This window comes from Rhyacophila brunnea, unplaced genomic scaffold (genome assembly GCF_057557595.1).
Source record: "Rhyacophila brunnea isolate RB1 unplaced genomic scaffold, BYU_Rbru_1.0 scaffold_12, whole genome shotgun sequence".
In the NCBI taxonomy this organism is placed as follows: domain Eukaryota; kingdom Metazoa; phylum Arthropoda; class Insecta; order Trichoptera; family Rhyacophilidae; genus Rhyacophila; species Rhyacophila brunnea.
In genome coordinates, this window is record NW_028232774.1 from 77,157 (window position 1) to 93,832 (window position 16,676).

The window sequence follows — 16,676 nt, forward strand, 5'->3', positions numbered from 1 at the left end:
TTAATAATGGAGCTGTCGAGTATCGACACATAATAATCAAAAAATGTATTGCACAATTATATAATTGAAAATGTTTATGGCCATGAAGTATAATAGCGTCGCAGGTGACTTCTTTACTATTAAAGCTAATTTATGATGTGTGTTTATTTCACTTATCTGGTCAACCCGACACACCGGGCCCCTCACAGCCCGGGCCCCCAAGCTAGAGCCCTGACGGCCCTCCCCAACCATGACCTACACCACTCCGGAATTCAGGTGGACACCGAGAATTTTTTGACAGTTCCATTAGGGATTGGGTTTCTAAAAAAACCTGACATTAGTGTTTCGAAATTTTTGTGTTAGAAATTAAAATCTAAGATTTTTTTCTAAAAAGGGTGCTGGAGAATTATAAATCATTTTTTTGCCGTGTTTTTACTTGTCTAAGCCCAAAAGTATGGTTTATTGGCTTTCAATTTCAATGTTTAAAATCATTCTGATAATTTTCATGTTTGGGGTGCCAGGGCCCCTTGCCCTCCCCCCCCCCCTGGGTGCGCCACTGATCAGAACAATAATTAGTCAATGTTGCCAATATTGGTGGGCGTAACTGATCAATATTACAATGGTTCAAAACCAAAGAGATTATCAAAATTAATTATTAAGTATTCAATATAAATTGACCGAAATGAGCAGAATGAGCTATAAAAGGACTTCATTCAGCGACTGGATAAACACTGATGATCATAATTAAATGGATACTTTGTTATGACAGTGACCATACAATACACTCTTTTATAAATTAATAATGGAACATATTATATTGTAATGTGTTTGATATATGTTATACCTATTCAAAATTATGTAATAAAGGCAAGACTGAAAGTTGGTACTGAAATGATTCTACTTTCATTTGGCTACTTTAAATAGAACCTTTAGATATTGGGACCTCAGTTTCGGATGTAATGTGGGTATTTTACACTAAAGTAATATTTTGTTTTTGTGTCATTGTTCTCATTCTTCATCTTAAAAATCATCCATAATAGGATTTTTCGAAAATGCGAAGAAGACATGGATGACACACAATTTGGCTTCAGAAGTGGTTTGAGCACTCGCAAAGCACTCTTCAGCTTGAATGTTCTAGTGCAAAGATGCCTAGATGTTAATGTTAATGTTAATGTTTATATGTGTTTCATCGATTACGAGAAAGCATTCGATACTGTTAGACATCCTAAACTTCTCGAACTCTTATAGGAGAAAGGCATCGATGCGAGAGACATTCAACTGATAGCTAACTTATATTGGAATCAAACAGCCCATATAAAGATTGAAAACGAAGTCAGTGGAGAGGTAAAAATTCGTCGCGGTGTAAGACAGGGTTGTATATTGTCACCTTTGCTATTTAACATGTACTCGGAAGCTATTTTCAAGGAAGCCTTACAAGGTGAATCGGTGGGTATTATGGTTAATGGCAAACATATTAACAATATACGATATGCCGATGATACTGTGCTGATTGCTGATAGTTTAAAGAGTTTATATCAACTGGTAGAAAAGGTTAATGAGGTCAGTAATTCTTATGGTTTAAAAATGAACCTCAAGAAAACAAAACTATTACTAGTATCAAAAACAGCGACACCAGACACCAGACACCAACACAAATTTTGTCATTAACAGCGAACCAATCGAACGTGTGACCCATTATAAATATTTGGGTACATGGGTCAATGAGAAATGGGACCAGTCTCAGGAAATAAAAACTAGAATTGAGATCGCAAGGAGCGCCTTTCTCAAAATGAGACGCCTCCTTAGCAATCGAGATCTTAACCTAGGTCTGAGACTGCGTATGGTACGTTGTTATGTGCTCTCAATTCTTTTCTATGGTATGGAAGTATGGACGCTAAACCAAGAGATGTCACGGAGACTTGAAGCTTTCGAGATGTGGCTGTATAGACGCATCCTCAAAATTCCTTGGACTGACCGGGTGACAAATGTTCGAAAATCGAATGGGGAAGGACCGAGAAGTTCTACGTAGTATCAAAACCAGGAAACTACAATACCTCGGCCATATTATGAGAGGACAAAAATACAGCATTCCCCAACTTGTCATTCAAGGAAAGATCAATGGGAAGCGTAGCAGAGGACGGCGCCGCATTTCGTGGCTTAAGAACCTCCGTGATTGGTACGAGTGCAGCTCCACTGAACTGTTCCGGGTAGCAGCTGACGACAAATATAAGATCGCCTTGATGGTGGCCGACCTCCGCTAGGGGATGGCACAATAAGAAGAAGAAGTTCTCAATCAGTGCTTGACTCACATAAAATTAGTATGTGTGTGATACATATTATCTAAACAGTAAAATCTCGATTATCCGGGCTAATGATGGGGGTGATCGGCACGGATAAACAAAAAACACGGATAATCCAAACTATGGTTTTTTCTTTTTAAAATACATACCTGTTATACATTTCTAAAGCAGACAATTATTTTGACATATTCAATACTCATTATTAAGAAAAACTGGTTGGTTGGTTTGTAGGAATCTTTTAATGATTTTCTAATATCAGTTCGAATTTTCCTAAGAGCTATTATATCGTTGTATACACCGTATCGTACACGGATAATCGGGAGTTTATTGTATTAACATGTGTATGTTTTACTGCTCGCCGTGACTATTAAAATAAAATTCTATGCACAAATTTAAATGTAACGCAGAATATTACCAGCCGAGTGGTCGAACGCTCTATTCGGATCACCGAAGTTAAGCAACATCAGGCGCGGATAGTACTTAGATGGGTGGCCGCTTTTTTTTATCACACGAAAAAATAACGGATTCGAACCATCGATTTATCGGTTATCAGCCGAACGCACTACCTTTGCACCACGAGATGGGACTGCAATAGTGACGATTTTACTGTATCTATATAATATCTAATATATAAAAATTAATATTTGTGTGTTTGTGTGTTTGTTTGTTCGTATTTAATGCGCAGCCATACCGTTCATCCGATTGCGATAAAACTTTGTAAAATTATTGCTTGCACTTGCGGGAAGAGTATAGGCTATACTAATATATAAAAATGAGTGTCTGTCTGTCTGTATGTCTGTCTGTCTGTGTGTCTGTCCCGTATGCGTTCCTATACCATTCATCCGATTGCAATGAAATTTTGGAAAGTGGTTGTATGCACACCCATGAAGGTTTCTGAATTAGAAAAATCATCATCTTCTTCTTCTTCTTCATTCTATTTTCTTTTATTCGTATGGTTCCTATACCATTCATCCGATTGCAATGAAATTTTGGTAAGTGGTTGTATGCACATTCATGAAGGTTTCTGAATTAGAAAAATCATCATTTTTTTCTTTTTCTTCATTCTATCTTCTTTTATTCGTATGGTTCCTATACCGTTCATCCGATTGCGATGAAACCTTCGTCAGTTATTGTGTTAACACCCGCAAAGGTTTCTAAAATAGTACAACCATCTTCTTCTTCATTTTATCTTCTTTTATTCGTATGGTCCCTATACCATTCATCCGATTGCAATAAAACCTTCGTCAGTTGTTGTGGTAACACCCGCAATGGTTTTTGAATTAGTACAACCATCTTCTTCTTGTTCTTTTTCTTCTATTCTATATTATTCTATTCGTATGCGTTCCTATTCCATTCATCCGATTGCAATAAAATTTTCGTCAATAATTGTGCCAACACCCGCGAAGGTTTCTGAATTAGTACAACCATCTTCTTCTTCTTCTTCTTCTTCTTCATTCTATTTTCTTTTATTCGTATGGTCCCTATACCATTCATCCGATTGCGATGAAACCTTCGTCAGTTATTGTGGTAACACCCGCAATGGTTTTTGAATTAGTACAAGTATCTTCTTCTTCTTCCTTGGTTCCTATACCATTCATCCGATTGCAATGAAAATTTGGTAAGTGGTTGTATGCACATCCATGAAGGTTTCTGAATTAGAAAAATCATCATCTTCTTCCTCTTCTTCATTCTATTTTCTTCTATTCGTATGCGTTCTTATACCATTCATCCAATTGCGATGAAAATTTGACCAGTTGTTGTGCGCAAGCCCGCGAAGGTTTCTGAATTAGTACAACCATCTTCTTCTTTCATTCGTATGCGTTCCTATACCATTCATCCGATTGCAATGAAACTTTGGTGAGTTGTCGTGCGCACGCCTGCAAAGGTTTCTGAATTAGTAAAACTATCATCTTCTTCTTCTTCTTCATTCTATCTTCTTCTATTCGTATGCGTTCTTATACCATTCATCCAATTGCGATGAAAATTTGACCAGTTGTTGTGCGCAAGCCCGCGAAGGTTTTTGAATTAGTACAACCATCTTCTTCTTCTTCTATTCCTATGCGTTCCTATACCATTCATCCGATTGCAATGTAACTTTGGTGAGTTGTCGTGCGCACGCCTGCAAAGGTTTCTGAATTAGTAAAACCATCATCTTCTTCTTCTATTCGAATTCGTACCTACACCATTCATCCGATTGCAATGAAACTTTGGTGAGTTGTCGTGCGCATGCCCACAAAGATTTCTGAATTAGAAAATCATCTTCTACTTCTATTCTTATGCGTTCCTATACCATTCATCCGATTGCAATGACATTTTGATCAAGTGTTGTGCCCTTGCCCGCAAAGGTTTCTCAATTAGTACAATCATCTTTTTCTTCTTCTATTTGTATGCGTTCTTATGCCATTCATCCGATTGTGATGAAATTTTGACCAGTTGTTGTGCGCACGCCCGCGAAGGTTTTTGAATTAGTACAACCATCTTCTTCTTCTTCTATTCGTATGCGTTCCTATACCATTAATCCGATTGCAATGAAACTTTGGTGAGTTGTCATGCGCATGCCCACAAAGATTTCTGATTTAGAAAATCATCTTCTTCTACTATTCGTATGCGCTCCTATACCATTCATCCGATTGCAATGAAACTTTTGTCAGTTGTTGTGCGCACACCTGCAAAGGTTTCTAAATTATTATTATATAAAATACAAAGTTTGTTGTTTGTTTTTTCCATCCAATTTTGATTTTTTTTTACTACATATTAATAACATTAATAACGTTTTCATATTTTGGATTCGATTTTAATTTAGTGTTCTTATGTTTGACCTTTACTCCTATTAGAATTATTTTCATATTGCCATATTGTATTACACAGATATTTTAATATTAAAAAAATAATTACCTCTTATTATTTTTCAAATATCTAAGATAAATATAACCACGAAGCGACCCTGTACGAAGCCGGGTACTTCAGCTAGTATATTATATAAAACAAAGTCGGGTTAGTTACACCATTTATAACTCAAGAACGGCTGGACCGATTTTTATGATCATTGATTTGTTGGATTTGTCTCCGCCCCGAATAGCAGAATAACTATTAAAACATCGAAAAAATTCACGGAAAAATAAATTATGAAGAACATTAATTTTCTTATACATTTCGTATGGAACGGCTTTTTTGATGGTATCCCGAGAACTGATTGACTGATTTCGATGATCTTTTTTTGTTCGTCTCACCCTCGAGAAGCTTCCTCGCGTATTGTAAAAGTAAGGAAATCACAAAAAAAAATCGGTATACAACGCCATCTCTGATACACGAGTATTGCAATTCAGTAAAGTCCATCAAATACATCTGCAAATATGTCACCAAAGGCAATGATATGTCTGTTTTTGGCGTTCAAACTCCCATAACTAGCGATGAACGAGTTGCAATGAAGTGATTTGGTGTATTTTCTCATTTCCCATTCATGAACGTCATCCCACTGTTGTACATTTGGCGGAGCATCTGGAGAATGGTCAACGAGTTTATTTCAACGCATCAACGTGCTCAACGTGCTGAAACATCTCCAGCGACAACATTGACCAATTTCTTTTCGATTTGCGAAAGCGATCCGTTTGCACGAACGTTGCTCTACTCTGAGATGCCACGTTATTACACTTGGTACGCTTCATCGAAGAAATTTCAACGTCGGAAACAAGGCGATGCGGTTTCTGATCATCCGGATGTGCGTTCTACTGATGCTCTTGGTCGCACTTACACAGTTTATCCGAAGAATGACGAATGCTTCTACTTGCGGTTGTTGCTGGTGAATGTTCGTGGGCCGACATCATTTGAATCACTTCGAACTGTCAATGGTCAACAGTTGTGTCAACAATGTCAATAGCTCAATGTGCTTGATTCTCATTGGAACATGAAGCTTCGAAGACATCGCTGAAGGAATTATTTCTGCATCTCCAAGTCAGATACGCACATTATTTGCTATCATTATTTCCACATGCTTCCCATCGAATCCACCTGAACTGTGGAACAAGTACAAGGATGACATGTCAGAAGACATTTTACATCGAATTCGTGTCAGTTCAGGGAATCCTGATCTCGGTGTGAATGAGGAGATACATAACCAGGCTTTGCTTTTGATCGAAGACATGTGTTACCTCATGTGCGGCAGTTTGTTAGTCAAGTTAGGAATGCCAACGCCACATCGTGGAATGTACGACGCTTTCAATCGAGAATTGGAACGTGAACGTGAATATGATTGAGATGCATTGAACCAATAAGTTCGAACGAATGTACCACTGTTGAACCCCCAACAGAAGGAAGTGTACGATACGTTAATGAAGGCAATTGATGATGGATATGGTGGCTTATTTTTCCTCGTTGCGCCCGGTGGAACATTGATTTTGGCCACTGTTCGTGCGAGATCGGAAATTGCTGTAGCTAAGAAGCTGAAGAAAAGCTGTAGAAGGATGCCGAACGACTCATTCAGCGTTGAAATTACCTTTAAACCTTCAAACGACTGAAAAATCGACATGCAACATTGCGAAACTCAGCAATGGCCAAAGTTTTGTTAGCAACTAAAATCATCACCCGGGATGAATGCACAATGGAGCACAAACGCGCATTGAAAGCACTCAATCGATCTATGAAAGATCTGCGCAATGACTCAAGAAGTTTTGGAGGCGCAATGATTTTACTATCTGGCGATTTCCGCCAAACGTCTAGAAAGGTGAAGAAAAAAATTTAAAATAACTGGCAGAACGTGGTTTCGATCCTCGGACCTCTGGGTTATGGGCCTAGCACGCTTCCGCTACGCCAATTTGCTGCGTGCCACGAGTGACAAAATTAACGTATTATTGTAGTTTATCTTAGATACAATAAATTTTTTTTTTTTTCCGAAGGATGTATATAACATGATAAATTTATAATATAATTTATTAAATTAGATGAAATAGTAGGAATATTGTATTGAAAAAGTATCTTTGATGATTTGCTTTGAATAAGTACATAATATAAATATTTTTGATCTTTTTGAGAGCTGCCCGGCTTTAAAACTAAACAATCGCTCTCAGACATATACATGTTACATTGTACTTCCGTGTGGCGGAGGTACTCAGCATCAGGCTACTGATTCATTTAAACATTCAATTTTTAATTCCAACCTATTGTTTTTTATGTTTCCTTTTGCAAAGCAGAAGCTTTAAGAAGAAAGATTGAATTTTTATAATACCTGTTACAAGTCATAAATTATTATGTAGGTACTAGAAAAGCCCATCCAAAGATGTACGAAAAATATATAAATTATAGACCACTTCTTTTATTCAACGAATAATTCACGAGATTTGAGAATGTAACATTCTATAATATATTGAACATACATAATTTAAAAACATCTCATGCATATACTCATTAGAAAAAATCCTGTTGTGTCGTATATGCATGAGATGATTTCAAATTATGTATGTTCAATATAAAATTATAGTTAATTATTAGCAATATTATACTGGAATGTATAAACATGCACAATGAAAGATTGCCAAAAGTCCCTCTTATAAAGTTGGTACCTAATTCCATCATCATTTTTTTACGATTAGAACAGGAAAATGTCTTGTTAATAATAATTAATGAAGTCATCCAAATGACCAGTGTAATTTTAAAACCTTCAAATAAATCTTTTGCCAGCTTTGTAAAACGTTCCCCATTATTTTAAGGAACCACTACAATATATTTTAATAATTTAATTAATACCAATTTGTTTAGTGTATAACGTGAATGACAGTAACAGTACTTTCCTTTGGTTTGTTCATCTGTTATTGACTTCAAAATGACATTTTTAGAAATGGAACTGCACAGAAGACCCGTGCGCATTTCAGGCTTAATTTTTTGGAAAATGTAAAATTAAAAATAAGATGAGTCCTACGTGTTTGTCTTTCGTAAAATTCTAATCACACAAAAAATACACCAGAAAACCTGAACACGACATATTGTGTGGTGTCATGTCACAATAGACTAATATACTATAATTATACTACATTGTCACTAAGGTAGGAAATTAATTCGCATATCAGTGCTTGTAAGTATTATAATCCATATAATATCACTCCTTACTAATATTGTAAAATATTTTTATTTTCTTTTGCAGTGAGGATGTGTTCATATTATACAAGCTATCATTCATGCTTTATCACACGGTTTGTTTCTGTATTACCTTTTCCATTGGCATCATTGTGAGCTACTTCACAGGATTCAATGACTTGAGGATGATTGATCCAAAACTGATCTCCCCACCGATGAGAAGGTTTCTGCCAAAGGGTGGAAACTTTGAGTTTGTTCCAACCAAGGACGGTGTGTTGTCAGAAATAAAGTTGTCAAAGAATGAAAATTTTAAATAGACTGATTTTTCATAATGATATAATAAATAGATAATTATATTGTTAAGGAATTTGTTGTATTATGACGTAATGCTTGTAAATTACTGCACATTAAAATGCATATCATATTTTATGGAGAGATTTTTATTGAAGTTATTTGGGAATAGTATACAGTGATGTAACAAGGGATGAGTGAATGGGGCAGCTACCCGGATGAAGCAGAAATGGAATTCTATTGAACACACAAAAATTATAAATTTAATACATATTCAGAATCGCTAGTAAATAATGTGTGCACATTTTGATTCAATTCTTTTAATTACATATGACCCACGTCCATACTAAAAAAATTCACACGCTGGCTAGTCGTAGCAACACAATGCACATACACACCAAGTTCGTCAGCGAAAAATATGTTAAGAGTAAATCCATGAAAAAAATGTGAAACATAATTTTCTTTAATTGTGATTTCACATTTTGAGTGTGTGGTGATGAAGTTATAGTTGTTTCGAGTAGAGCTAATTTATCATTACAGGAATAAATAAATACTATGATAAAAATGACCGAGTGATGTTATAATCGCGGGTACGGATAAGATTCACTATACATATATTATTATTGAACTGACTAGTGATGTACCGAGATGTTAATATAACCAAGACTGTACTCGACTGGAATGATGGCTGAATGTGTCGAGTGACCAGACTCGAGGTGAGTGATGAGTTATGGATCATCCTTGCTATTTATACAAATGGAATCCATAAATTACAAGAGACATTGATGCAATTAACCAAATCATAATAGACACTATTGATCTAGCTAGAGGTTATGATTAAGGAATTGCCGACATACTCATACACTTTAATGTATGTACATATTAAAGTGTATGAGTATGTAATGCTGAGAGGTATGATTGCTACAAGTGTATGTACCTATCTGTAGATGAATATTTAAAAAAAAACATCACATATTGAATTTATTTTGTCGCAAATTTGCATGACGTGTCTAATACACTGCTGGCAGGTGTGGTTCGTAACGGTTAGCTATGTACTTACAGGATGTTGGCAAGGGCGGTAGGTTAAGTGATAATGTGTAAAAATAAAACAACCAATCAATTTATTGCAGTGCATTTTATTCATAAATAATTACATATTCCAGATTCCAAATACCTGTCGATTCAAAGCTTAAGCGACACGAAATACACTATAAAAGTACAAAAGGGTATTCACTGACTAATGTACACATGTCCTACGTACAAGAACTTTAATCAAACAGTAAGTATCGTAGCCTCCAAATTAAAAAAAAAACCACACAAGATAACATTCACAATCACAAAATACCATACTATTTATTAGTTAGACTTCCGGCGATATGAGATATTCATTCAACTGATAGATTGGACTGAATCAGCAACACGTCTAGGATATTGTATGAAGTATCGTTTTTAATACACGTTACATGACACATGCTGTTTTCTTTAAGACAAAAATATCACCAAGCTCATAGAGAAACAATGCAACCTCAACAAAACTACTTTCCATAGATACAGAATGACCATATTGACTCTTGACAAATTTAATGTCATCAGGTGATGATAAACCTGTGGTTTCAACTATTTTGATATACTGTGCAATTCATTGTTGCGGGGGTATATCTCAATTTCTCTGATATAAAAGACGTTATTATGATTTGTTTGCAATTATTGTGTCATGCATTCGACAGATGACTCAAGATAAGTATATTGTACCGTTATCAATTTAATAATAATTGTACATATAAACTATTTTTTTTCTAATCAATGTAAAGTTAACTGCGTGCATCAGTGCATTAATTTACACTTGTTTTGTGACTGTGTTGCATTGACTTTTATGTACTTACAACTTTGGATACTTTCAGATTCTTGAAAGGTCGCCAAAGCAGTGGTGTATGTTATTAATTCTTTAAGTGATTTTCTTCTATATGAGGTTTTGTAACAAAGGTGTAATTTTTTTGACATCACTAGTTGCGAGAGTATATTATTATTTTTAACGATCATTGAAAATATTGTATATTGTAAAGTAATGTAACAAAAAGGGATCATACCTGTGATCCATCAAGGTTCTAAAGATAGATGACAATAATATATATTTTAGTATTCAGATAATGACACGTGTGTTTATTTTATTAGCAAGAAAGCACTACATATTATAATTATGCAACCTTGTTGTAAAATCAAGTTAACGAAATTTGTTGATAACTCTATTAATTTTCTTAATCGTTTTATTATCTATTAACGTACAGAATACGTAATAAATAGTTGTATTACAGATTAAATACGATGATTGTCAATAATTTCACATGAAATATTAAGAAGATGTTAACTTCTAGAAACGACGTTACAGTGCAGAAACTACTTACCTATAGATTAATTAATGCATAGACGTCTTTTATGACTACGGTACGGTATCGAATTTGAAATAATAGACTAAATGAAAAACACCTTTGATACAAAACCTGATTTCTCACATCTAATCACACCAGTATCCCAGATGTACAGTATTGCCGTAGCAAAATAAATATGATATTCGGGCAGACACAGCATCGCCAAATTATTTACAATGTGCCATTTATTACTAACGGTAATATTTCAAAGTCAGATATATAATTTCAGCGATGCTATGTCATTTTAATCCTAAAGTTGGTCACCGACAGTAAATCCTTCCTTCTAATGAATATATTTGACACAAAAAATAAATTCATACTATAATACAAAAGTATGCTAACACATATATTGTATATTTTGGTTAGATTTAAAAATAATTTGGCAAGCTCGCAGACAATTACCGTAAAATGAAAAACTTAAAAATACAATTTAGAATAATTACATTGGTGTTTATTATTCATTGTAAATTTTCAGATTTAATTTTGAACACTCAGTTAAATTTACGATTACATAATATTATTATTTTTTAATCCTTGAGCAATGGTTACATACTGATTGGTTTTTAGATCACAATCGTTAAAATGACTGAAATTACTTTTAATTATTTTAAGCTAATCCTGAACACATTATAAATATTATCTGTCTTGTATTAACGGTAGAATCATGTAACTTAATAAAACTTTATCACTTTTGACTGCCAATGATTTTCAACTACTTTAAGTTAATTTGATGTAGATGATTTTAAAAATGATTGATTATAAATTAATTTGAATACATTCTATAGATCTGTATTTCCCATATGGTGGTATTTAAACTCTGTAAAAGTATGTTAGATCCAATAGTTGACTGCTGTCATTTTTATTATTTGGTAGTTTACCAGCAAATAGCATTCATGGGTATATCCCATAGAGGTATTAAATATATCCCTTGCCCAATTACATAATCGTAATTTTATTTAAATGAAAAAAGCAATGTTGCTAGATGTACCATTTGAATGCCATAATTTAAAGCAAGGTTTCATTTTAGAAATACATATTTCATGCTTCCGTTAATTGCCTATTTTTAAATTACATATTTTACGTTCGGATCTATATTGCGTCTTTACGCCCCTGCACAGACATTCGAGGCGACTCCAACTTAATTTGAACAGAGAAAAGCAAACAAAACTGTTTTTCTGATATTTCGTAGAATCAAAATGTCAAACTGGCTGAACATATATATAGAACAGATATATGTAATAGCTTTATAATTTCGTACGAAGCAGTAATTTTGTATTGGCACTAAAGGAAAAGATATTTCTCAACCCCTCATACAAAAAGATATTATTACAATTGCCACTCATTCGTATCGTCTTGTTATGCAATTTGAGAGACGAGTGAAGGTAGTAACAAATATATATAAAATAAACGAAAGCGAAAACCCTGTTGTGCGCCTTCCTATTCAGTTGCATTGGTTTTATTCCAACCGATGTCGAGTCAACTCAGTGCATTAAATTACGTTATCAGTGGTGTTTGGGCATGACCTGATAACTGCATTTTTGGTCATTTTAGGTTAAGAGTAAAAATTGGATCCGATATCTATATTTCATTTAAAATGCTCAAAATGCTATGGTAATATGATGACATGTGAACAAACATAGCGGTTAGTTTGGTCAAAATATGATCAAAAACCTTATCATAGTTTGACCATTGATAAGTGACACTATTTTCCTAATTAGTGGAATAATGGACAATCTAATTATTGTCATAATATTCTTTTGTTATATATATATTTTATATATATGTCTTCTCAATGTTAGACAAAAAAATGAATCAAGATTTATGTGGGCAATTCAAAGGTTAAAATTGCTCTTCTGTATATAACACCAAACAACACCAATATGTTTTGTTAACGTTAAGTTGGAAAGTTGCAAACGTCTTGAGTTTGTATATGCGAGCGGACTCAGTGTATAAAAGATATATTTAAAATATTACATACTTAATTGATTGTTCCAATCTACCGCTGTTGAAATAAAATTTACACCTCCGTCTGATGAGTCAATTCAAAATATATAAACCTCCATAAAGACTACGCATTATTATAATATCGGTAAGAATTATTCAATCATTATATTATTTTAAGATACTTTACGATAGTGATACAAATATATACCAGCTAATGTAGGTATAAATATATAGGGATTTTCGTTTATACAATAGTATATTATTATTATTCTTATCGTATGCAAGATTGTATATGATTTATGCTAAACATGCATATACCTTAAATTTATACTCTATCTAACAGATGATTTGATTATTTTATCTGAAATTTTCACTATTCTTTTTAGATTAGAAGAAGTATTGCAATGACGACTGTGATGTCGTTAACATGAAGTAGATGAAATTTAACATTATAATAATTCAAAAGATAATAATATAACAATGCGATAGAAGTTAATAAATAAGTTTTCAAAAGACATTTTTTTAAATTCTCAAATTTCTTTGAACATCATGCATCAGCAATACATATGTACCTATAGACAATATTCAAGAATATTGAGATTAAATAAATGTAGTAGGTAAAGCCAAATATTATTTTTAAAAAAAATGTATTTAAAAATTACATTCGAAATCATCTCAAACCAGACAAAAAAAAACTTTAATTGTGAAAGCTTGACTAGGATTTATGTTGCTATTGAATAAAATATGTAGTCGAAAAGATGCAATACAATATAACTTGCAGTATATTAATTGTAGAGTTTTCTGATATATATAATATTTATAATAATATATTCAGAGTAGAACCATTTTATAAATGAATATTGTACAGGTGAGATATAACTCGATAAAAAAAAGGATTAACAACTGTCACATCTGTTGAAATGTAATAATTTATATATAATTCTATACCAAATATACAGACAATAATGAAAATTGAAAAGCAACTTTCTCTAAACAATATGAAATATTATATAATTTATATTGCACTTTGAATGAAAATTTCAACTAGTTTTTTTTCAATACATGCTATCAAAATAAATACGCATTGTATTAAATAATATTAATGCACTTTGATCATTTGCTAATATGGCGGAAAATGTGATATAATAATACAAAAATATATTAACTAATTTAAAGCGATATAAAAACAATTACCTGCATACTACTCTTACATTTCAGTATGAAAATACAAAACCAAATGATAACAATTATACAAAACTAATATAAACACCTTATTTGATGAGTAGATATTTTTATTCAACCAATTTCAATCCTCTGTATATTTTTTTTTATTTATTTACAAATGCGGATTTTGGCGTACATACGAATTCGTCAACTGTCAAAGCATAAATGCTTTATTTCTTGAAATGTCCAAACAAAATCAGTAAAGTAGGATGTTTATGGTAAAACAGTTTTCTAGACATCAAAAAAGGATATTATTTGCTAACAGATGGCATTGGCTATATCGAAATAGTTTGAAATATCGCAAATTTGCGACACTATGCAGCGAAGGGTTAACAATGTGTATTGAAAATTAAGCTTGTTTAAAGCATATGTAGATGGCGTGAGTTCACTTAATCTTTAAAAAAATAAACACAATACTTACCGAAAAAATATTAAAAAAAAAAATTACCATCACAAATGCAGCAATAATCAGTATGAAACTATGATGTCTGAGGATAATCACGGCTTCTTAGGAGAGTATGCTTAGTGGAACTATTATATCATTCTTAGATTTAATTCAAATACTTCTAAATACAATTGCTACAAAGCTAAGCAACATATTAATTGCTAATTGCACGACACACGGCATGAGTTTTGTTATAAATTGTAGGTAACTGACTTTGGAAGTATTTGAATAAAAAATCGCGAGTATTTTGATTTCTTATTAGTTTCATTAACTTACACCTACGTATATCTACCTAAAATTACATAAACATAGCCAAAATATTAATATTTTACGACTAGAAATCAATAACACAAAAGAATATCATCAATTTCGTCTCAATGTTGCCGTCAAATCAAAACAACCAACTACAGACTAACTTCAATAAATACCATTTCTATTTAAGCAATGTTTGAAAACATTCAGCAGATTATACGGATTAATTATCCTACAATGTCCAGTTTTGTCACCACATTTACTGTCGGGAGTATACTGATGAAGAAACTGAAAAACCTCTTGACAATCGGTAGTGACTGCTAATAATGATTTATTGGTGCATGTACACCAGGGAGCTTTTTAGATTATTATTTCATCATTTATAGTAGCACCTTCAGACCGGTCGGATAAGTCATATGTGATAATTCATCATAAAAAGGTTAACTATCCTACCATATCTGATGAGCATCCACAGAGTGGACATTATATTGCACAAGTTGAATTTATCAGGCAGCTCCCAAACAAATTATTATCTTCAATAATAGAAAATAATTGCCGACGAGTCAACAGTTTAGAGGGTATTCTAAACGCCCAGTTTGGAGTTTAGATAAACGTCTATAATAACAAAAGTCATTTGGACACCCTGTCGCCATATAAAATTGTAATGATAATACAGGTGTAAAAATGTTTTCAGACATTGCGATGATTTAATTTAATTTTGTGCCAAAATTCACTATCACTGATAAAAAAATGTAGATATCTAGCGGACTATGTAACGGGTAGAACATCGAACGAAGAATCATGGAGAGCATTAATTAATATTGTCATGGTTTCATTCAAACATTCTCTGTCGGAAACGGTCCTTCGAACAAATAAAATATAATGAAAACTTTCATTATGATATTCAATCGTAATTGTTGAGTTCAATCAGATTAATGCGAATTCGATATAATCACATTAATTCATAAATTGGAATCGTAAAGGTGAATAATAGAACTGTTGATGAAAAAATACTGTGTATCGTGTTGTCACTACTCACTCGATTATACAATAAAACCTTGTGAATACGAAATATAAGGGATATAAAGGAGTGTTGTACTATTACTAATTTTAAATAAACAATAGGTACCATACCATGACAAAAAAAAATATTATCTAAAATTAGAATTATCGCAAATTTCGAATTATTGAGATTTTACTGTAATTCAATTACAATCAATGTATAAGACGCATCATATTGCATTTAATATAACAGTTGAGGGGTTGGAATACATGGGTAGCCGTTTATATTTCAGGAATTGGCAACACTGGTGTTTCTAGGTGCAATTTGACTTCTGTATTTTGAAGTTTGACATTTTTAATGGCAAAAGTACTCAGAACGTTTTATCAAATAGACGCTTTTTGTTTTTTTTAAATTCAAAAATCTATCTCAGCCAAAAAATGAAATTAACTCATTAAAATTTTCGTGTGATTATTTTTCACAACTTTCGACGTGGATTATCGCGGGAACAGTACATCGCTGAACTTAGCGCTTTATATGGCGATGAAGCACCATCAAAAACTATGGTATATTGCTGGTTTAACAAATTTTATTATGGCCGTCGTTTGCTCACAGACAAGCCGCGTGAAGGTCATCCAAAATCGGTTGTTTCTCTAGAAAACATCGATGCTGTGCGTGAACTGATAATGCAAGATCGTCATGAGATATACCGTGAGATTCAGGCATCCTTGGGCATTAGTAACACCAGC

The 16,676-nt window shown here is 33.2% G+C and overlaps 1 protein-coding gene across 1 annotated transcript in view; it reads left to right on the forward strand.

The window, feature by feature from the left end:
- The window catches only part of LOC147077599 (sodium-coupled monocarboxylate transporter 2-like), a 38,414-nt gene extending 29,640 nt beyond the window's left edge, over window positions 1-8,774 (forward strand). The window contains exon 11 of the mRNA XM_085960581.1: window positions 8,413-8,774. Within this exon, the coding sequence (XP_085816707.1) occupies window positions 8,413-8,662 (250 nt within the window). The 3' untranslated portion in view covers window positions 8,663-8,774. The remainder of the gene's footprint in view (window positions 1-8,412) is intronic.
- The last annotated feature ends 7,902 nt before the right edge of the window (window positions 8,775-16,676 follow it).